At 40.4% G+C, this 23,392-nt stretch overlaps 1 protein-coding gene across 1 annotated transcript in view; it reads right to left on the bottom strand.

The window, feature by feature from the left end:
* Positions 1 to 22,586, bottom strand: part of NFATC3 (nuclear factor of activated T cells 3) — a 133,848-nt gene extending 111,262 nt beyond the window's left edge. Inside the window, 1 exon segment of the mRNA XM_022583405.2 lies at positions 22,198 to 22,586. Coding sequence (XP_022439113.2) covers positions 22,198 to 22,300 — 103 coding nt within the window. The 5' untranslated portion in view covers positions 22,301 to 22,586.
* Between the last annotated feature and the right edge of the window lie 806 nt (positions 22,587 to 23,392).

Raw genomic sequence — 23,392 nt, 5'->3', positions numbered from 1 at the left:
AGGGAACTAGATCCCGCACGCTGCAACTAAGAGACGCATGCTGCAACTAAAAAGATCCCACATGCCGCATGCTGCATGCTGCAAATAAGACCCAGCACAGCCAAATAAGTAAATAAATGTTTTTTTAAAGAAAAAACAGCAGCAAGAGAAAGTGAACTAATTTATACCCCAAATTCATTAACCAGAGGAAATCCACTTCGTTCAAGAACATATTAAGAAGCTAGTACACTGAATGCTAGAATGAATGTGGAATTTCAAACAGGTACTCAATTCCACTGTATCCCACCAAAGCAGAAAGAAAATACTTCCTGAGAAGAGTTTCTAAAAGCAAGGGCCTCCACTGTCTTTAGGTTCTATCATTACTGAAAAATAATAATAAGGAAGAGTTGACCAAAGGAATTCTCACAAGGGGAAGAAAAAACAGAAGTATCATTTACTTAGCATTACTATGCTTGATTATAGGGAAAAAGTCAATACCATAGAAATGGGGCTGCAATCATAGCTTAACATCCACACGTTGGAAAAAATAAATAAGGTCATTTATTTAAATTTAGTCATCTATATAATATGTACTAGTCTGATTTTATCTAAAAAAAAAAAAATTGCCAAGGGACTTCCCTGGTGGCACAGTGGTTAAGAATCCACCTGCCAATGCAGGGGACATGGGTTCGAGCCCTGGTCTGGGAAGATCCCACATGCTGCGGAGCAACTAAGCCCATGTGCCACAACTACTGAGGCTGCGCTCTAGAGCCCACGAGCCACGACTACTGAAGCCCGTGCGCCTAGAGCCCGAGCTCCGCAACAAGAGAAGCCACTGCAATGAGAAGCCCGTGAACCGCAATGAAAGTAGCCCCTGCTCGCTGCAACTAGAGAAAGCCGACGCGCAGCAACGAAGACCCAAAGCAGCCAAAAATAAATAATTAAAAAAAAAAAAGCGAGAACAATTTTCTCCTAAGATAGCCATTATAGTGTCCTACAAGGAGAAAACAATTAAGAGAAAATTAAATCTACCTAGATTATAATAATAAGGCTTTGAGCCCATCCCATGTGACATTCTCATGAATAAGGCAAGAAATCATGGTAGCAATTAGGTAGATAAATTGTTTTGAAAACAGAGACATGGATATCAGCATTTAGAACTTATCCTTTTCAAGTTACTTATGAATAAACAATATAAAGATATCAAATATATATTCATGTTTCCCAATATTATACTATCTGTATTAATTATACATAATGGCAGGTACTACAGAAGACAAAATTCAAATGACCATGAGAAGCTGGGGAAAAATCCCTTAAAAGAAGAGAGAAAACAACGAAGTGTTCTTATGATGATTCCAACACAAATACAGAACACAGTAAGACCACATTAGACGAAAATTGGGTTGTGTATCATACTTAGGAGATAGCATGGACTAACTCAATAAGCCTGGGGGACGGGAAATCAAAGGAGAAAAATACAATGGAGAACACTGTCTTTGGAGTCAAATATACCACTTACTAGCTGCCTTACCTTCATTAAGTTAATTAATCTGAGTTTCAATTACCTCATCTCTAAATTGAGGATAATATCTACACTGAAAGTTGTTGTGAGGATTCTAGATAATCTATATCAACACCTATTATCATATCTGGAACAGATATCAAATAAATGTTAGACTTATTATATATAACATTTAACAGAACAGAAATAAATCTGGGTCTCAATAATCTGCATATTACTATTGACTATAATTTTTAAGTCAATGATAAAGTTCCACTACTTAAAAAACTAACAGCAGGGAATTCTCTGATGGTCCAGTGGTTAGGACTACATGCTTTCACTGCCAAGGGCTCAGGTTCAATCCCTGGTCAGGGAACTAAGATCCCACAAGCCACGCGACACAGGCAAAAAACAAACAAAAAGACTGACAGTTTATTATCAAATAATAATAAAAGCGTAATAAAAGGATTTTAAAAGTAGTCCTCTAATAAACCACACCAGTAATTCCTTTACTACAGTGATATGAATACTAATCCTTATGTCTTCAATGAATGTACAAGAACCCCGGTGTCTAGAAAGAAATGTCATGTAATATAATCCCTCCATTTCTCCTAAACCCAGTATTCTCTTTTACATCTTGTTTCTTCTCTTAATCCCTTATTACTCTTCACTTTTCCCCTGGGCTTCAGGCTACAAATAAGGATGACACCTTCCACCCGACTCCTCTCAGCTCTCGATCTCTTAACAGAAGACTCCCTCCCATCCCTATCTCTCAAATTTAAAGTTGGTTCCCTTAAGGACACTGCTTCTCTAGTAGTCATTGTAATGTATGGCTGCCCACCCACCAACTCTCAAATTCATATTCTGGGCCCAAAAGATAGAGTCAACACTCTTTCAACTATTCCTACACACCTCTCCCAGCTTTTGGAACATTTCTTACCAGTTTTTGGAAGGCCCACACCACCCAGCTAAATCACCTTCGACCTGTTATTACCAGTATCTAATGGCCTTTAGGTCACTGGCATCTGACACAGGCTTCCTCAACCCTCCATGTCTACTTGATCCTAGGTGTCTTCAACATCCTTGCCCTTCACCCCTCACCTTACTTTAATATCCAACTCCCAGGAAACTAACTTGGACTTCGACATTGCCAGAGCCCATTTAACATCTGTAATCTTAAAACTCAAATTCCATCTCTGAACACTAGCCCTAACTATTCATCACGCTCTTCTCTTATTCCATTATGCCCACTGCGTTACCTCATCTAGATGCACAGTCTCTGAACCCCTCCCTTTTCTTTCAAACTATCTTTCACCTCCTGGCTTTACTTCCTTCCTTATCTAGTCTGTATCTCAAATTCCATCACTTCAGCTGCCTTCTTCCTGGTAGCTCATTTCCATCCACTCTTTGACCTTCCTTCCATACAGCAAATTTCAGCCCAGAATCAATGCAATCATCTGTCTCCTGTCATTACACCTGAACACTCAAATATTGCTGTGGGGGTAGGGAGAAGAAGATAACAACCATCCAGACTGGTAGAAACACAAATCTTCAAACTGCCTACTGAGCTGAGCCCTGAAGGCCACTCAGTAACGTTTTTGCTTTTTTCTGCTCAGCTCCCTCTCTTATTTTCCATATCTCAAACGTCTAATCTCTTCAGTCATCGTCTCCATAGTGACACCCCATTTAGCAAGGGATCCTGACCCTACTTGACAAAGAGCCAATATCTCCTATGCCTCAAAAATACATGTATCTATACAAATTCTACATTTATCCTTTTCATTTCTTCCTTTTTCGTAAAAAAAGTGACTCATCTCAGATATAAAGCTATTCTCTCCACCTATGATCTAATTTCCAGCCCCAAATTCCATCAGCTATCTTCTCTTTCATAACTTCAACCTTCCCCTTCTCTCCTTCTCTCACTGGCTACTTCCTTCAATCTCTCACTTCCTTTAAAAAGCTTCCCTGAGATTTGAGTTCTTCTTTAGGGTCTTGCCCTCCTCCTTCCTCTAAAACACTGGTTTCTCAATAGGGAACAATTTTGCCCCACAGGGAACATTTGACAATGTCTAGAAGCATTTTCGATTGTCACAGCCAGAGGGATACAACTGACAAGTGGCGAGTAGGGGCCAGGGATGCTAATGCTGCTAAACATCTTACCCCCTTTTTTTTGGCCACACTGCGTGGCTTGCAGGATCTTAGTTCCCCAACCAGAGATCAAACCCATGTCCCCTGCAGTGGAAGGGCAAGTCCCAACCACTGGACAGCCAGGGAATTCCCTCAGCTCCCTTTAAAACAAAGAATTATCTAGTTCAAAATGTCTATAATAGGACTTCCCTGGTGGTGCAGTGGTTAGGACTCTGTGCTCCCAATGCAGGGGGCCAGGGTTCAATCCCTGGTCAGGGAACTAGATCCCACACGCATGCCAAAGCTAGGAGTTCACATGCTGAAACTGAGGAGCCCACGTGCCACAACTGAGGAGCCCACCTGCCACAACCAAATAAATAAATAAACAAATAATGTCAATAATGCCAAAGTTGAGAGAACTTGCTCTAAAAACTAAATTTTTAGAAACAGTAGTGTACTGTCACTGTCTCCACTTCTTCACTTTCCAGTGTATCTGGCTTCAGATACACTGCACCTGCATCAACTGCCTTGAAAAAGCAGATATTAACCACTCCTCTTTCTTAAAATTCTCTGTTTGAAAGGCAATAATGAAGATGAAAGCAGAAAACAGAGAATAGAGAAAAATTAATGAAACCAAAACGATTCTATGAAAAGACCAAGTGAATTAAAAACTTATGTTCACACAAAAACCTGTATGTGACTCTTCACAGAAGATTTATTCATAATTGCCAAATATCAAGAGGAACCAAAATATCTTTCAACAGGTAAATGGACAAACTGTGATACATCCATACAGTGGAATACTTTATAGTGATAAAAAGGAACTAGATATTTATTCATACAATGACACAGATGAATCTTAAATGCATTTTGCAAAGTGAAAGAAACCAGACATAAAGGTAAGAGGGAGTGGGTGAATTTTTAAAATAATGAAACTGTTCTATATGGTATTAGGGTAAGGAATAAATAAGTCTATGCATTTGCCAAAGCCCAAAGAACTATACATCACAAAGAATGAAACTTTAACCTATGCAACTTAAAAAAAATCAACCAGGGGGACTTCCCTGGCGGTCCAGTGGTTAAGACTTCGCCTTCCAATGCAGGGGGTGAGGGTTCGATCCCTGGTCGGGGAGCTAAGATCTCACATGCCTTGCGGCCAAAAAACCAAAGCATAAAACAGAACCAATATTGTAACAAAATTCAAAAAAGACTTTAAAAATGGTCCACATCAAAAAAAATCTTTAAAAATAAAATAAATAGGGCTTCCCTGGTGGCACAGTGGTTGAGAGTCCGCCTGTCGATGCAGGGGACACGGGTTCGTGCCCCAGTCCGGAAAGATCCCACATGCCGCGGGCCAGCTGGGCCCGTGGGCCATGGCCACTGAGCCTGCGCATCCGGAGCCTGTGCTCTGCGGCGGGAGAGGCCACAGCGGTGAGAGGCCCACGTACGGCCAAAAAAAATAATCATAATAAAAAATAAAATAAATAAAAAATCAACGAGGGGTTTGGGGGATTCTAGGATGGAATGCACACCATGTGAAAAGAATGTACTGCTACAAGCATATGATATAATCTCAAACAGTATCCAGGATACCAGAATATATAAAGAACTCTTAAAACTCAACAACAAAAAGACAAACAACTCAATTTAAAAATGGAAGTATTTTTAGGACTTGCATACACATTTCAGCAAAGAAGATGTAAAAATAGCCAGTAAGCACATGAAAAGATGTTCAACATTGTTAGCCGTTAGAGAAATGCAAATCAAAACCACAGTGAGAGACCACAATAGAAAAATAACAAGTATTAGCAAGGATGTGGAGAAACTGGAACTCTTGTACACTGCTGATAGGAATACAAAATGGTGCAGCTAGTCTGGAAAACAGTTTGGCAGATTCTAAAATTTATATGGAAAGGCAAAAGGTTTAGAATAGCCAAAACAATCTGGAAAAGAACAAAGTTGGAAAAATGACACTATCTGATTTCAAGAGTTACTATAAAGGTACAGAAATGACAGTGCAGTATCTGTAAAGAACAGACACACAACTCAACATAGAACAGTCAAAAAATAAACTCACACCATCAACTGATTTTTGAAAAAGGTGCAAAGGTAATGCAGTGGAAAAGGATAGCTTTTTCAACAAATGGGGCTGGAAGAACTGGATATCCATATGTAAAAACAATGAACTTGGGTCCATACTTCACACCATACACACAAAAAATTAACTCAAAATAGAACACAGACCTAAATACAATACCCAAAACTATAAAACTCCAAAAGAAAACCTTGGAGAAAATCTCTGTGAACTAAGGTTAAGCAGATTTCTCTTTTTTTTTTTTTGCAGTTTATTTTATTTTTTGAAAGTTTATATACTTCATTTATAGTTATTATAAAATGTTAGCTATACTCCCCATGTTGTACAATATATACTTGCAGCTGCTTTTCTATTTAGTAGTTTGTACCTCTTAATCCTCTACCTCTTTATTGCCCCTCTTCCTTTCCCTCTCCCCACTGGTTACCACTAGTTTGTTCTCTATGAGTCTGCTTCTTTTTTGTTATACAGGTTAGGCAAAGATTTCTCAGCTGTAACCAAAAGCACAATCCATAAAAGAACAAATTGATAAATCAACTTCATCAAAACTAAAAACCTGTGCAAAAGACACTGTTATTGAAAAGACAAGCCACAGATTAAGAGAAACTCTTTGCAAAGCATGTATCTGATAAAGGACTTGTGTCTAAAAAAAGTAAACATTGCTCAACACTCAACAATAAAAAATTTTTTAAAGATGCAAAGACTTCAACAGATGCTTAACCAAAAATGATATACAGATGATAAAAAAAAGATGCTTAATAGTGTTAGTCATTAGGGGAATATCAATTAAAACCATAATGAGATATCGCTACACACACATCAGAATGGCTAAAATAAGAAATGCTGATAATACCAAATGCTGCCTAAGATGCGGAGAAACTGGGTAACCTGTGCACTACAGGTGGGAATGTGAAAGTGTGGCAATTCCTTATAAAACTTAACTCACATATTGCAGGTTGGGGGGCAACTGCACTTTTAGTCATCTATACAAGAGAAATGAAAACTTATATCCACACAAAAATCTACACACAAATGTTCACAGTAACTTTATTCATAACAGCCAATAACTGGAAATAACCAAATGTCCTTCAATGGGTACAAGGTTAAACAAATTGCAATACATCTGTATCATGGAATACTACTCAGTAATTAAAAGGAACAAATTTAATATACATAACAACTTGGAAGGATCACCAAGGAATTATACTGAGTGGAAAAGCCAATCTCAAAAGGTTAAATAGTACAATATATGACTCAATTTATATAACATTTTTTAAAAAATAAAATTATAGAGATAGAGAACAGATTAGTGGTTACCAGGAATTAGAGACTGGGGTAGGGAGGTGGGAGGGAAGTAGGGTGGCTATAAAGGGATTAATGAGATGGAACTTTGTGGTAATGAATAGTTCTGCATCTTGATTGAGGCAGTGGATACACGAACCTACACATGTGATAAAATTGCACAGAACTTACATGGGAAAAGAATCTAAAAAGAGTGGATATATGTATATGCATAACTGATTCACTTTGCTGTACAGCAGAAACTAACACAACATTGTGAATCAATGATACTCCAATAAAAATTAATTTAAAAAATTTTTTTAAATTGTCCACAACTACACATACACACAGAGAGTGCATGTAAAAATGGTGACAAGTGAATAAGTTTGGTGGATTGTAGCCATGCCATTTTCCTGGTCTTGATATTATACTATAGTTATGCAAGAGTTTATCATTGGGAGAAACTGAGTAAAGGATACCCAGAAACTACCTCTCTGTATTTTTTGCAACATTCTGTAAATCTACAATTATTTCAATATGAAAAGCTTTTCTCAATAGGCAAAAGACTTAAACAGACACTTCACCAAAAAAGATATACAGATGGCAAAAAAGCACATAAAAAGATGTTCAACAGCATTAGTCATTAGGGAAGTATAAAATAAAACCACAAGGAGATACTACTACACACCTATTAGGATGACTAAAATTAAAAAGACTGACCACACCAAAACATAGGTGAAAATGTGGAAATGTACATTTTCACTGCTAGTAAGGAATGTGAAATTATATATCCACTTTGGAAAACAGTTTATCAGTCTCTCAAAAAGTTAAACATACCTACCACATGATCCAACCATAGGTCCAAGGATAAAGGAAAAATGTGCCCACACAAAGACTTATACATGATGTTCACAGCAGCTTTATTTGTAAGCCAAAACAATCCAAGTCCATCAAGAGGTGAATGGATAAACAAAGTGTGGGATATGCATACAATGGAAACTACTCTCCAATAAGAATGAATGACCTGGGACCTCCCTGGTGATCCAGTTGCTAAGACTCCACGCTCCCAATGCAGGGGGCCCAGGGTTCGATCCCTGGTCAGGGAACTAGATCCCACATGTCTCAACTAAAGATTCTGCATGCCGCAACCAAAAAAAAAAAAAAGGATCCTGCATGCCACAACGAAGATCCTGTGTGCCCCAAGTAAGACCCAATGCAAACAAATAAATAAATATTTTTTTAAAAAAATGAATGACCTATTGATAGGCTCATTAACATGGATGAATCTCAAAATAACAATGTCAAATGAAAGAAATTAGACAAAAAAACTATATACTTCATGATTCCATTTATATCTTTTCTATCGTGATTTCAGTGGTTGTCTGGGAAAAGGGGAAAAGTGTGTGGGTGGGAATGATGACAAAAGACACATGGAAACTTCTGGGGTAATGGATATGTTCACTACCTTTAATGTGATGAAATTTCCATAGATATACATGTGTCAAAACTTGCCAAACTGTACACTTTAAACAAATAGTTTATTATTGAAGGGGATCAGAATATGCTACTCCAAAATGTGCAACTTTGGCATAAGGATTATCTGAGCTGAAGTCAATTGAAAAACAGCAAACAGGAAGAACTCTCTGCCCTCTCCCTTTCTGCCCAAAAGCTGGGCATAAATTTCCCTTTATAAAGGTGTTCCCCTCTCCCATACCAGGAAGAGAACTACTCCTATCTGCATAACAAATCTTACAAAACAACTATTTATCACACATTTCCTAGTCACCTACCCACAACTTACACCCCACCAGAAGTCCAAACCCCCTTTTTACTTTGTCTAGTCTCTTCTCCATACTTTATCACTCTTTGGTAAAACAGCATATAAGCCTCCCAGACTTTTCATAGTACCTGGTATATTTTATTAAAATGAATCATCTTTCCCCCTTCCCACCTCCAAATCTGTTTCTCCTATCACAGTTGACCAAAATTAGAAAAACAGAAATAATCCTAGTCTCCTTCCTCTCCTTAGTCAATTGATACCAGTCCTTTTGATTTCTTTCCCCTAAATCTATCTCAGTGTCATTCCCAACTTGCCATCTCCACTCCTCTGCCCATTATCATTTCTCAGAAACAACACTGCTCTTGCCTCCATTCCTGCCTTACTCAATCCATTATCCACAGTGTAGCAGAGAGATCTAAGCCACAAATCTGACATTCCTGCCCAGCTTGGAATCCTCTGACAGCTCCCAGTCTTCAATCTAAAATCCAAACTCCTCAATACAGCATAACAGGCTCTCCTTCTCCAGCCACATCTGGATATTATAGCCTGATCTTCAACCTTCCAAAATGAAAGGACCATGCTAACTTGTGTTTTTTGGAGTGGTCATTAATGCACCTGAAATGTATTTCCTGCCCTATCTACCTAAGGCAAATCATTCTACTGGATTCAGGTCAATTGTAACCTCTTCTGTGACCTTTCAAAGTTAAACTCTTGTCATTTACGCTCTCAGAGAGCCTTCTCTGTACCTGTATTACTGCTGTATTTAATATACATCCACTCCAATAAACTGAATCATATTCATACATAATAATACTGACACAGTAAGTTTTTCTTTTAATTAATTAATTAATTTGTTTATCTTTGGCTGCATTGGGTCTTTGTTGCTGCGTGCGGGCTTTCTCTAGTTGCGGTGAGTGGGGGCTACCCTTCATTGCGGTGCGCAGGCTTCTCACTGCAGTGGCTTCTCCTGTTGCAGAGCATGGGCTCTAGGTGCACAGGCTTTAGTAGTTGCAGCACGTGGGCTCAGTAGTTGTGGCTCGCAGGCTCTAGAGTGCAGGCTCAGTAGTTGTGGTGCACAGGCTTAGCTGCTCCGCAGCATGTGGGATCTTCCCGACCAGGGACAGAACCATGTCCCCTGCACTGGCAGGTGGATTCTTAACCACCGTGCCACCAGGCAAGTCCCACTGCTACCATTTAAAAATGTCTAGAGCAGGCGGGAGTAAGAAGCATCCCTCAAGCGGCCATTCTGAGCCAAAAGCAGAAAATCTAGTCACAGGAACATGTGTAATTTGTAAACCCTGGCTCAGACGTGTTTGAGTCCATGTGCTTCACCATGAGTCTTGGTTTTACCAAACGAAAAACTATTTCTGTACTTAAACTCTTCCTGGGAGGAGAGAGGCAAGAGGAATAGTAGAAAGAGCCCAAGTCAGAAAACCTGGGTTCAAATCCCAACCCTTCTACTTTCTAGATGGTCAAATCTACCGTCATTTCTGCTTCCTCAGGTAAAATGGAAACAGTACCTTCCTCTTCAGGTTATCACGAGACTTAGAAATAATGTATATAAGAATAACTTGCACTTAAATAGGTAGTCAGTAATATTGGATTAAATATTTACCTAACAACACACAAAAAAACGAACAGTTACAAACATGATCAAAATTATACACTGTGGGGCTTCCCTGGTGGCACAGTGATTGAGAGTCCGCCTGCTGATGCAGGGGACACGGGTTTGTACCCCGGTCCGGAAAGATCCCACATGCCGCGGAGAGGCTGGGCCCGTGAGCCATGGCCGCTGAGCCTGTGCGTCTGGAGCCTGTGCTCCGCAACGGGAGAGGCCACAACGGTGAGAGGCCCGTGTACCGCAAAAAAAAAAAAAAAAAAAATTATAGGCTGTGCAAAAACAACTCTAGGATTTTCAAGCAGAAATTAAGCAATTTACTAGAGAAGAACAAAGACTAGGAGCCAGAGATCCTGGGTCTCTGTTTTGTTAACTAGCTAGTTAAATGACCCTGGGCAAACCATCCTGAACCTCAATTTCCTCTCTTATAAAATGAAAGAATTAAATTAGCCTGAAATTATTCTGCGCTTTTTTTTTTTTTTTGCGGTACGCGGGCCTCTCACTGTTGTGGCCTCTCCCATTGCGGAGCACAGGCTCCGGATGCACAGGCTCAGCGGCCATGGCTCACGGGTCCAGCCACTCCGCAGCATGTGGGATCTTCCCTGACCGGGGCACGAACCCATGTCTCCCGCATCGGCAGGCGGACTCTCAGCCACTGCGCCACCAGGGAAGCCCTATTCTGTGCTTTTTAAGCAGTGTCACTCAACTAGCAATAGATATGTATTTAGAACCCAGATCTAGTTTAGTACTACCTCAAAATAATGTTTCTAAATTGCCTCACAAAAGAAAAAGACTATGAAATAATATGTGGACGGCAGAGGCAGTTCAAACAAACGGGTAGAAGGAAAGATTTCATGTTAGGACTGAAAAGAGATAAATAAAACTAAAGATGATGAACTTGATACTAATGTACAGAGTAAGGGATATAAAAAAGGTAAAGCACAGGGGACTTCCCTCTTGGTGCAGTGGATAAGAATTTTCCTGCCAATGCAGGGGACATGGATTCAATCCCTGGTCCGGGAAGACCCAACATTGCCGTGAAGGAACTAAGCCTGCGAGCCACAACTACTGAGCCTGCATGCTGCAACTACTGAAGCCCACACGCCTAGAGCCCATGCTCCGCAACAAGAGAAGCCACCGCAATGAGAAGCCTGTGCACTGCAACAAAGAGTAGCCGCCCCCGCTCGCTGCAACTAGAGAAAGCCTGCGTGCAGCAATGAAGACCCAACGCAGGCCAAAAAATAAAAAATAAAAAGGTAAAGCACAATGAGGAAAACGAGTGAAAAGGAGGCACGTTACAGACACAAGGGAGCAGGAATCAAAGATGATCTTAGCTGTGACTTTCAAAACTTATTTGGGGAGTTATAAAGTATGAAGAAAAAACTACACAAATCCAAACAGGAGGTGACCAAGACTTGATTTTCGCCATAGAGCAGAGAAAGGGGAAGATATGACTCATTTTCAGGAAGTGGCATAATTTATCACCCAACTAATCCAATAAAAAGACAGCAATAGGGGCTTCCCTGGTGGTGCAGTGGTTAAGAATCCGCCTGCCAATGCAGGGGACAAGGGTTGGAGCCCTGGTCCGGGAAGATCCCACATGCCACGGAGCAACTAAGCCCGTGCAACACAACTACTGAGCCTGCGCTCTAGACCCTCCAAGCCACAACTACTGAAGCCCGCGCGCCTAAAGCCCGTGCTCCGCAACAAGAGAAGCCACTACAATGAGAAGCCCGTGCACAGCAATGAAGAGCAGCCCCCGCTCGCTGCAACTAGAGAAAGCCCGCATGCAGCAACGAAGACCCAATGCAGGCATTAATTAATTAATTAATTAAAAGACAGCAATAAGCTAATTCAATAAAAAATAATTTTTAACTGAAGTATAGTTGATTTAAATGTTGTGCCAATCTTATAGCAAAGTGACTCAGTTTTACATACGTATACACATTCTTTTTATAACATTCTTTTCCATTATGGTTTATCCCAGGAGATTGGATATAGTTCCCTGTGCTATACAGTAGGACCTTGTTGTTTATCCAGTCTAAATGTAACAGTTTGCATCTATCAAGCCCAAATTCCCAGTCCATCCCTCTCCCTCCCTGCCTCGGCAACCACAATAAAAAATAATTTTTAAAAAATGTATTAAAGAACTACAGACATGGGAAATATGGCTTGAGTAACAAGAACTTGTCAATGACCTAATAGTTTTAATATAATCAGAACTATGAAACCATCTCCTAGAGCTCTGGTTTTCAAACTGAAGGTAGTGATCTATTAGTAAGACATGACCAACAATGTTTTAAAATAATGAAAAAGAAAATGTGAGGGTAATGCCAGAGTAAAGGTAAATGCTACTTTACTGAAACTTCTATCTCAGTTTTCTGTGTATAAACATGTATGTGTGTGCTGGCTCAAAACATAAAATGTATTTCTTACTCTGCATCATGGTCTAAAGATTTCAAAACTCTGCATTACAGAAATTTTCAAACATAAAGAGGAACTTCCCTGGTGGCGCAGGGGATAAGACTCCACGCTCCCAATGCAGAGGGACTGGGTTTGATCCCTGGTCAGGGAACTAGATCCCACATGCATGCCTCAACTAAGAGTTTGCATGCTACAACTAAGGAGCCCTCGAGCTGCAACTAAGAAGCCCACCTGCCACAACTAAGACCTGGTGCAAACAAATAAATAAATGAATAAATATTTTAAAAAGAAAACAAAGTAGAGAGTATAGTATAATGAGTCCCCATACATTTATCATCTACCTTCAATAATTTCTGAATGCCATTCTTTATTGAACAACCTTTACTAAAAGGAAGTAAAAACTCTAAGGAAGTGTTGATGGCAGAGGAAATATCAAGTTTCCTTAAAATGCTTATATAGCAATAAAAAAATTAAAAAGTAACATTTAGATAAAACTTTCTATATTTTCCCCAAAGACTTTCCTTATATAAAGGACAAGGTTAAAACTTGTATTCCTTTAGTATTCAATATGATTCACAAAATGTAAGATATAAATTTCAGATCTTCTTTGCCCTGAAATGTTTACAAATCAAAAGGATTTATATATGTGATACTTTTGTGACTTAATCTCTACTAATTATACAGTAAGATTAAATATCTAATCTTAAAATTAAGATCAAGTTCTCTAGTTTCATTTCATCATAAATTTAAAAGTTTAAGAGATTGACAATACTTAATAAACATTAGGGGACTTCCCTGGTGGCGCAGTGCTTAAGAATCCTCCTGCCAACGTGGGGGACACGGGTTCGAGCCCTGGTCCGGGAGGATCCCACATGCTGCGGAGCAACTAAGCCCGTGTGCCACAACTAGTGAAGCCTGCGTGCCCTAGAGCCCGTGCTCCACAACAAGAGAAGCCACCGCAATGAGAAGCCCGCGCGCTGCAACGAAGAGTAGCCCCAGCTCCCCGCAACTAGAGAAAGTCCACGTGTAGCAACAAAGACCCAACACAGCCAAAAATAAATAAATTAATTAATTTTAAAAAATAAAATAAATAAACATTAGACTGATAGATACAAGCAACATGATCAAACATTAAAAACTTTTTTCAAACATTACAATTTTTAAAAATTTTAAGCCCTTAAATCATTAAACAATAAGTGAATTTATCTGATCCCATATAGTTACTTAGAAAATATTTTAAAAACTAAAAAATACCTACTCAAAAGCACATCACAAGATCAGTTTACTTCCTATTTATGTACACTACTAACATTCCACTACTAATTCTACCCAAAGGGAGAAACAAGTTTTGTAAATCAGACATACCACAACTAGTTTTTATTTTTACTTGTTAAACCAGTTTTCTAAAAAATTACATGCAACAGCAAATTCCATTAACTTCACAATGCTGTTTTTTTGAAGTGAATATTTTTTCTATCCTAATCTAGAACATTAAAGAGCTTGAGTAGTTTTTTTAATGTCATTTTTAAACTTTTTATTATGGAAATTTAAAAACATACACAAAAGTACAGAGAATACTATATGCATTCCCATACACCCATCATCTAGCTTCAACAATTTCTGAATGCCATTTTTATTTAAGTCGTTTTTATTTTAAAGTAATACTGAAAAATACTTACATTTAAATATAACTCACAGGACTTCCCTGGTGGCGCAGTGGTTAAGAATCTGCCTGCCAATGCAGGGGACGCAGGTTCGAGCCCTGGTCCGGGAGGATCCCACATGCCACGGAGCGACTGAGCCCGTGCGCCACAACTACTGAGCCTGCACTCTAGAGCCTGCGAGCCACAACTACTGAGCCCACGTGCCACAACTACTGAAGCCCGCGCGCCTAGAGCCTGCGCTCCACAACAAGAGAAGCCACCGCAGTGAGAAGCCCACGCACCACAACGAAGAGTAGCCCCCGCTCTCTGCAACTAGAGAAAAGCCCGCACGCAGCAACGAAGACCCAACAGAGCCAAAAATAAATAAATAAATAAATTTTAAATAAATAAATAAATAAATAAAACTCACAAACTGTCCATTAAAGTGTTCTGGCCAATGATGGAAAAAAATGTTTTTCGAAATATTTTTACATGTGATATAAATCAACATTATTGAAAAAAGTTATAATTTCAAAGCTCACATAATCCTACCTATTTTCTAATTAAACAGCAAAGCTGATGAAAATTTAATACAAAATTAAGAAATATAAAAATTTTAAGACACTGAAAACATATTTTAAAATATTAAAAATCTCACCTGCTTCTGAAACATAAGACATATGGAAACTGTACGTTTTGTAGGAAAATGAAGCCTTCAAGTTACTTCTCCAGTGTACCTGAGACTTTCAGGCTTTCATAAAGATGTATTTCCCTTACACACAGGAATACCAATATGTTAACTAGAAATGTCCCAACGATTAAACATCAGCTATCAATTCACAGACAATTCATACAACATTCTGCTTAAATATTACAGGTCTAATTTTTCCTCTCTTCTCAAGTTTACTGAATTCAGGCAAACAGGTGAGAGTCATGCAATATAATTATATAAACATTACCAGAAATGCTGAAATATATGCAGACTCATGCTATGTTTGAGCTAAAATTATGGCTGTTAAAAATGCTTGCTACTGCTTGTGACTCTCCTAAGCCTCACCGAACAAACTTACTCCTCTTAAATTCCACTGTTACTTGAACCTCATATGGCATGCCTGGGCAAATTTGATGACTTGGATTTTGTTTTAGAAGCCAGGCTTACTGCCAAGTCTGCTGTGTCTACTCCCCTGACCCACCAGGACAGCTTTAGACAACACCTCCCTTATTTATGTTACTGCTGTGAGCAGTCAAACTACTGCTTACTATCGAATGAGGCTCAACCTACTCAGGTTTCCTAACTCTCAGGAGTAATGCAATTGACTTCAATATATTCTGGCTTTCTCAACCCCACCTCTTACTTAAAATAAAACATCACCATATTGAATCACCAACTACTCAGGAAAGTAAAGGGCGTTAAACTTCACAATCAATAACACAACTAATTATCTTCTTTTAAAATATTCCATTTTATATATTAGTATTTTATTTATTACTTTTTCTGAAGAACAACAAACTCCAATTTCTAACCAAAAATGTCCTCATGATCACACTTCATTGAAAAAATAAATACAGAGCAAGACACAAAAGCAGAGTTTGGGATATACTTCAATAAAAATACAGTAATTTTAGGTGAGGTTTACTGGTTGCCACAGAAAGGCAAGTCATAATAAGAAGTTGATTCTACAATTTACCTTAAGTTAATATCTCAAATGCCCTTAAATACTTAAGATTCAGGCCTTACTAGACCCCCACAATTTCTTAGCAATGTACATAATGCCAACTTTTAATTTTCATATCATCTAATAAAACTACAGTATTACCTCTGCTAATAGTTTAGAATATATGCCAAAATATCCCTTCTGTATTGGCAAATGGGAAAATCTAAGAAAGCACAGGTATAGCAATGTTCTTACAATGACAAAGTTTTAACAAAACAATATGACATTGAAATTTTTTCCTCAATTTTTCCCCATACTCACTAAAACACATTTATTCACTAATCTCCATCACAAAATTCTGCTAATACCCTTAGGAGCATCCTCTACCCCTATCAGGAAAAGTGTCAAGGAAACAGAATATTATATTATTCTTCCAAGTGAAATGGTGAAATGTTTATCACTGACTCAATCACTTATATATTCTCACTGCATTCGAGTCTTAAAAAAAAGCTGACCTATGGTATGAAAGTAAGGTTCAGCAGTAATCGAATCTTCCTTTAAGTATCTAATGCGCCGTGCAAACACACCATTAATTTCTACAGGAAAACATACAAGCAACTTCTCTTTTTTCATGCTGATTTAAATATCCAATTATACTTAGTATGGTTAGCAAATTAACCATCCTTCACACCATACTTAGTAACAACTTAATTCAAGAAAGTAGAAAAACGTAATTAAAAGCAAGTGACCTTCAGTACTTATGTTTAGTAAGATATGAGAAAGAAGGTAACATTGAAAATAGAATTAAGAGGAAAAAATAAAAATATCTAAGACAAATATTCCAACTCATCTAAGAAAGGTTTAAAAGACAGGATCTCTCATCTGCCCCTACTCTCTAAATGTTTTAGTTTAGTATAGGAAAAAGGTCTAGGAAATAGGAGGAAATAAAAAATAATCTATCATCAGTTTTTGTGTGCTTTTAAAAAAATGTTAACCACCATCACTTAATGAGTACCACTGGGCCAAGGACTGTGCTGAGCTTTAAATATATTAGCTCATTTAAAACAAGATAAAACAAAACCACTGAGTATAAATTATCAATAAAAACCAAAAAATGAGAAAATGAAATTATCTAAAAGACAGTAAATTATAAAGAACAGAATCAGATGTCCAAGCACTAAACAAAGTAGAACACTACAGATTAAAGATTAGGACAATGATCTAGAAAAAGTTCCTCAACTTCATTTTTTAAATTTTTATTTAAAATTGTTTTTCCTCAACTTTATGTGAAAAAGGTGTATACTAAACTGGTATCTGATAAAACTACACTTATCATAAAGTAACTTTCTTACAAAAATACATATTGTATCTAAGATATTTCTCCCCTTTCAAAAAGCAGCAGGAGATAAGACATAGCACACCCTCCTCCCAGTGACTCTCATTCAGGACAAAAAAGTCAATGTTTAGTAATGAACAAACTCTGAGAATGAAACTTTGAATTTGAAACATAAAGATTATTACAACATCAAACTAAATTAGAGATATACAATCAATACACTCAAATAGAGCACCAGCAACTGCCCTTTATTTTATTTATTTATTTTTTTTTTTTTTTTTTTTTTTTTATTTTTGCGTTACGCGGGCCTCTCACTGTTGTGGCCTCTCCCATTGCGGAGCACAGGCTCCGGACGCGCAGGCTCAGCGGCCATGGCTCACGGGCCCAGCTGCTCCGCGGCATGTGGGATCTTCCTGGACCGGGGCACAAACCCGTGTCCCCTGCATCGGCAGGCGGACTCTCAACCGCTGCGCCACCAGGGAAGCCCCCGCAACTGCCCTTTATAATGGCAAAATATAATGGCAAATAATATTAATGAAATACATTAAACACTTACCAATTTTATATTCTCTATTTCCTATTGAGGTAGCTCTTCATTTTGAAACTAGGTATTAAGTAAAAGAAATGTAAACATAGTATTTTGATTCATTATTAACTGGAAAAAAATCAAAGTTAACACTGTCCTATTTAAAAAAAAAGCTAACGACTAGGATCTTAAACTTTCTTTAATGGAAAAATCTCAAAACACCTTGGTAAGCAATAAACTTAAAAAGTCAGTTACTGGCAATGTATGTTTATGTATAGCTCATTCACTTTGTTACACAGCAGAAACTAACACACCACTGTAAAGCAATTATACTGCAATAAAGATGTTAAAAAAAAGTCACAACAGGGCTTCCTCCCTGGTGGCCGCGGAGTGGCTGGGCCCGTGAGCCATGGCCGCTGAGCCTGCACGTCCGGAGCCTGTGCTCTGCAACGGGAGAGGCCACAACAGCGAGAGACCCGCGTACCACAAAAAAAAAAAAAAAAAGTCACAACATATTGAACTTATCAAGTGTCAAATCATCTAATTTGTACTTTAACAAGCTTGCTTAGGATATTCACTAAATTCAGCCCCTTGGCTTGTTCTCAGTCTCCACCCACTATCACCCCCCACCTCCAAATATTTTTCAAAAATCTTCTGTATGGAAATTTAGATGTGATACAAGTACTCTTAAGCCTTGAGAGAGAAGGAAAACCGGCAGCCCAAAATTACCAAGATCTGCTGTCTTACGGAATTGACCAATAAAAGTCAAAGAACTGAAACAAGTCTCATAAACTTCCCCTACCACCAAAAAACAACAAAAAAACCGTTAAGGACTGACTCAAAACTTAAGTGGTACTTTTTCATTAACTGAACAAATACTGGTTGCCTACTATGTTAAACGCACTGTGCTAGGCATCTATGAACAAGATACAGACATTATCAATGCCCTCATGGAATGTTCTGCTTCAGTGAGGAAGAGAATTCAGAAACAAGTAAACTCAATGATATGACCCAATACTGATCTGAATCCTAGTAAGCAATTTTACTCTCATGGCCCGCTTTACTTCGTCTTACCATCCTAAATGTAGGTCAGTTAATCCACTTAGTTCCTTCAAACTACACACTCATAATTACGCACAGTAAAATGAAATCAGGGACTTCCCTGGTGGCGCAGTGGCTGAGAATCCGCCTGCCAATGCAGGGGACACAGGTTTGATCCCTGGTCCCAGAAGATCCCACAAGCGGCGGAGCAACTAAGCCAGTGCGCCACAACTACTGAGCCTGCGCTCTAGAGCCCACGAGCCACAACTACTGAGCCCAAGTGGCCACAACTACCGAAGCCCGTGCGCCTACAGCCCGTGCTCCACAACAACAGAAGCTACCGCAATGAGAAGCCTGCCAAAAATAAAACAAATAAATAAATTTTTTAAAAAGGAAATGGATTTATTTAAAAAATGAAATTAATTTTGTGGACAAATAACTTTGAAACCTTAGTTTTGAATAGCACATCCTTTTCAATAGAATTTAAAAATTAGCTGCTAAGTGTTCATAGCAGCACTATTTACAATAGCCTAAAGGTAGAAACAGCTCATGTCCTGTCCATCTATGGATGAATAAACAAATTGGAGTATATATACAATAGAACGTGATTCCGTCATTAAAAAAGAATGACGGGGCTTCCCTGGTGGCGCAGTGGTTGAGAGTCCGCCTGCCGATGCAGGGGACACGGGTTCGTGCCCTGGTCCGGGAAGATCCCACATGCCGCGGAGCGGCTGGGCCCGTGAGCCATGGCTGCTGAGTCTGCGCGTCCGCAGCCTGTGCTCCACAACGGGAGAGGCCACAACGGTGAGATGCCCGCGTACCGGAAAAAAAAAAAAAAAAAAAAAAAAGAATGACGTACTGCGATGTTCTACAGCATGGATGAACCACGAAAACACTATGCTAAGTGAAAGAAGCCAGACACAAAAGGTCACATATGTATGATTCCATTTATATGAAATATCCAGAATAGGTAAATCCATAGAGACAGATCCCAGATCAGAGATTCGGCTGCCAGGGACCTGAAGGGGAAAAGGGAGAATGAGGAGCAACTGCTTAGTGGGTTTGGGATTTCCTTTTGGGGTGATGAAAATGTGTTGAAATTAGATGTGGTGACTGCACAACACTGGGAATGCACTAAATGCCACTGAATCATTCAATTAAAAATGGTTTATGTCATGTGTATTTCAACCTAATTTTTTTTAATTTACAAAAAATAGCTACTAGAGGAGATATGAGGATATATGTATATGTATAGCTGATTCACTTTGTTATACAGCAGAAACTAACACACCACTGTAAAGCAATTATACTCCAATAAAGATGTTAAAAAAAAATAGACTACTTTAAAGTGGACTTTTTGTCACAAATAAACTGCTCAAGTTTAACTTTGGGAAAATCAGTTGTAAATCAAGTTTCAAACCTTAACTCCTCTAGACCCATTTAATATCAAAATTTTTTTTAGGGGTTTCATGGCAAAAATCATTCCTTAAATAGCTGTATTCATAGCATTTAAATGTTATTTAATGTTTTGGAGGTACATACAACTCCTACTTGATGATAATCCTTTATTACTCATATGTTTGGTTAACATCTTTATTGATCATATATTTGGTATTTAATGTGCTCTAATCAAGTCTGTGCCCAATAAAGGTTTGCTGACATCATCAACTGTTTATCTTCTTTATAATGAAAATACTCATTCAAACAAGATTTTATTTTGTTAAATCCCCATAATTTAAGTACAATTCAATGCAACCTTCTCCACCAACGCCACTTTCCCCCCGTTTCTACCTCTATTATAAGCTGCACCACCATTCAGTCAGCCTGGTAGCACAGTTATTTGGGTTATGTGCCCCCCATTCCATTTCCCAAGCTCCTTGAGGGGCCTCAGTTCTTTCTGCATCCATCATAACACTACCTAACACTACCTTGAGCATAATAGGTGCTCAAATGATGTCAGTGGAATTGAAAAAAACACAGCCAACAAATAACTACTGTAAATTATTTACTATGTTGAGAAAGACATCTAACATATAAAGACTAACAGGGCTGATAATACAATACAAATACTTCCCAGAGAATCCTTATGCCATACGTTCAGATATGTTTTTCAGTGCAACCCTACAGAACAGTCTATTGAACATCAATATGAACATAAAGTAATTCACCTAACACCGGAAAAAATAAAAGGGGATTAGTCTTATCCATCTCCCTTTTGAAGTTCACCTGCATAAGTAATAAGGAAACTGAACTTAATGAACCACAGTATTCCAAACCAGGTCACAGGAGAGTCCCCAACCATCCTGTTCCTATTTCCTGATTGGTCTGACCTCCAAACATTATGGTGCCCAGCTTTTCACGCTCTCTTTAAAACCCAACTCATGATCTCCTTTAAAACATCTTCTGAGGTGAGCTTTTTCTTAAAAACTGACTTCCAGAACTTTCTAGGAAAATTACAAACACGGCACCTCACTTTTAAATATCTTCCGAAACACTTAGCTCAAAAAAAAAAGAAACCCAGTTTTCGGAAAAGTCCCGTTATAGTTACACTTCGAATTAAATGTGGGCCATTAACTTGCACAAGTGGAAGTTAACACTACAGCGTAACTCTCCTAGCAGAGTAGGTTTAAACAGACATGTGCACGAATTTTAGAGAGCTCCTGCACTTCCAGAATGCGCATCTTTCAAATGAAGATTGCTTTTAAAACCTAGAATAGATGAAAAACCAAACCTGCTTACACTTCACAGGGACATTTCCTCCGCACCACGCTGGCAAAGCAGCAACAACCAGACGCCACCTGGGCAGCGACCCCGACCCTCGGCCTCCAAACCTCGGGCGTCCACTGGCCACAGGCGTCCCAGAGTCCAGTTCCCCACTAGTTTGCTTCCAGCCTAGCCCGCGGCCACTTCCACGTCGCTGCGACCCACACGTCTCCTCAGCGGTTTAAATCCGCTCTTCACTCACCCCCGCACACACACATACACACGTTACCACTCACCCACACACACACACGATGTTACCAGACATCACCACACACACACACGCACGATGTTACCAGACACTCACCCCCCCCACACACACACACGATGTTACCAGACCCGGGACAACCAAGGGACCAGGCAGGGAGGGGGCGAGCTCTTGCGAGCGAGAAGAGCTGACGCTCCTCGTTCCCGCCCCGCCCGGCACCCACCTGCAGGCCGCGAGACCGGGGGCGGCGGTGGCGGCGCCCCGTCCTCGCCAAAGACGAGTTTAAAGTCGAGCTCGTCGTGGGCGCCACAGTTTGCAGTAGTCATCGGCGTGGCCCAGGGTGCTGCGGCTCCTCCTCAGGCGGCGGCGGCGGCGGCGGCTCCTCAGCGCCGCTTCATGCCGGGCCGCGCCGGCCAGGAGGTTGCAGCTCCGCAGCAAACTTTCCGGGCGGGGACCGCGACGTCGAGCGTTCCGTTCCGAACTCTAAAACTGGCCGCGCGCCGAACCGCACCAGGAGCCGCCACCACTGCCAGTCGTCGATGTCCAAGCTGCCACGGTCGCCTTAGACGATATTCCCCGCCCCCCTACAGCGGCCGCTACCGGCGCGCTCCCGCGCCGTGCTGCGAGGCCGGTCCCGCCCCCTACCGCGCGCCCATCTGACCCGGCCGCCCATAGGCCACTGGCGCCGCGGACGAGCCCGATGGCCCCGCCCCCTCACCGGCCTACCGCGTGACTCCCTCTCCAGGAGAAGGAAGTCACGTGAATATGGAGAGTCAGCTAGCCCTACTACCTCTTGGGAGTCGTAGTTTGCATCAACTCCTTCTAAGCCAGGACCCGGTACCAGGGTGTGAGGTCGATAGCCCTCTAATTATATTGAGGGGCCCACCACCGGCCAGTCAGAGATCGCTTGCCTTATTAGACAGACCCCACGTTGGGGAAGGGGCGCCAAGAGCCTTGGGGTTAAGGGTGCGGTGACACGCGGCTGCAGTGTTATTCCTGCCTGGCTGGGTTTGGGGAAGGTAAAAGCGCCCCGGAGGGTTACGTGGACATCACTCACTCCCTCACCCCTTTACCCCAGCCTTAATGGCGGAGTCTCGAGAAGGCTGGGACTGGGTCGGGCTTCCAGCTAAGGTGGGGCGGAGCCGGAGGAAACCTGGGTTGCGCAATGAGGCTCAAGTCTGAGCTACCAGTCGCTGCAGACCCACCCTTGCGGGGCGGGGCCCGCGCTTTGGTGGCTGAGCCTTTGTCTGCTCGCCGTCAGCCGGCCTGGCAGCTGCTCCTTCGAGGACAGCCGGCGCATTCGAGGCCTCGGCAAAGCCCCCCGGGGCAGGGTCTGTCCCTGCTATAAGTCAGGCCGACTGAACGGGAAAACCCCGTCGTGAACTCGCACCATTCAACGGGCTCTGTGACCTCTGCGT

This window comes from Delphinapterus leucas, chromosome 20, assembly GCF_059928025.1.
Source record: "Delphinapterus leucas isolate spDelLeu-1000000601 "Yukka" chromosome 20, BTC_Dleu_Yukka2, whole genome shotgun sequence".
Classification (NCBI taxonomy): Eukaryota; Metazoa; Chordata; class Mammalia; order Artiodactyla; family Monodontidae; genus Delphinapterus; species Delphinapterus leucas.
This window is presented reverse-complemented; position numbering and strand designations above follow the sequence as displayed.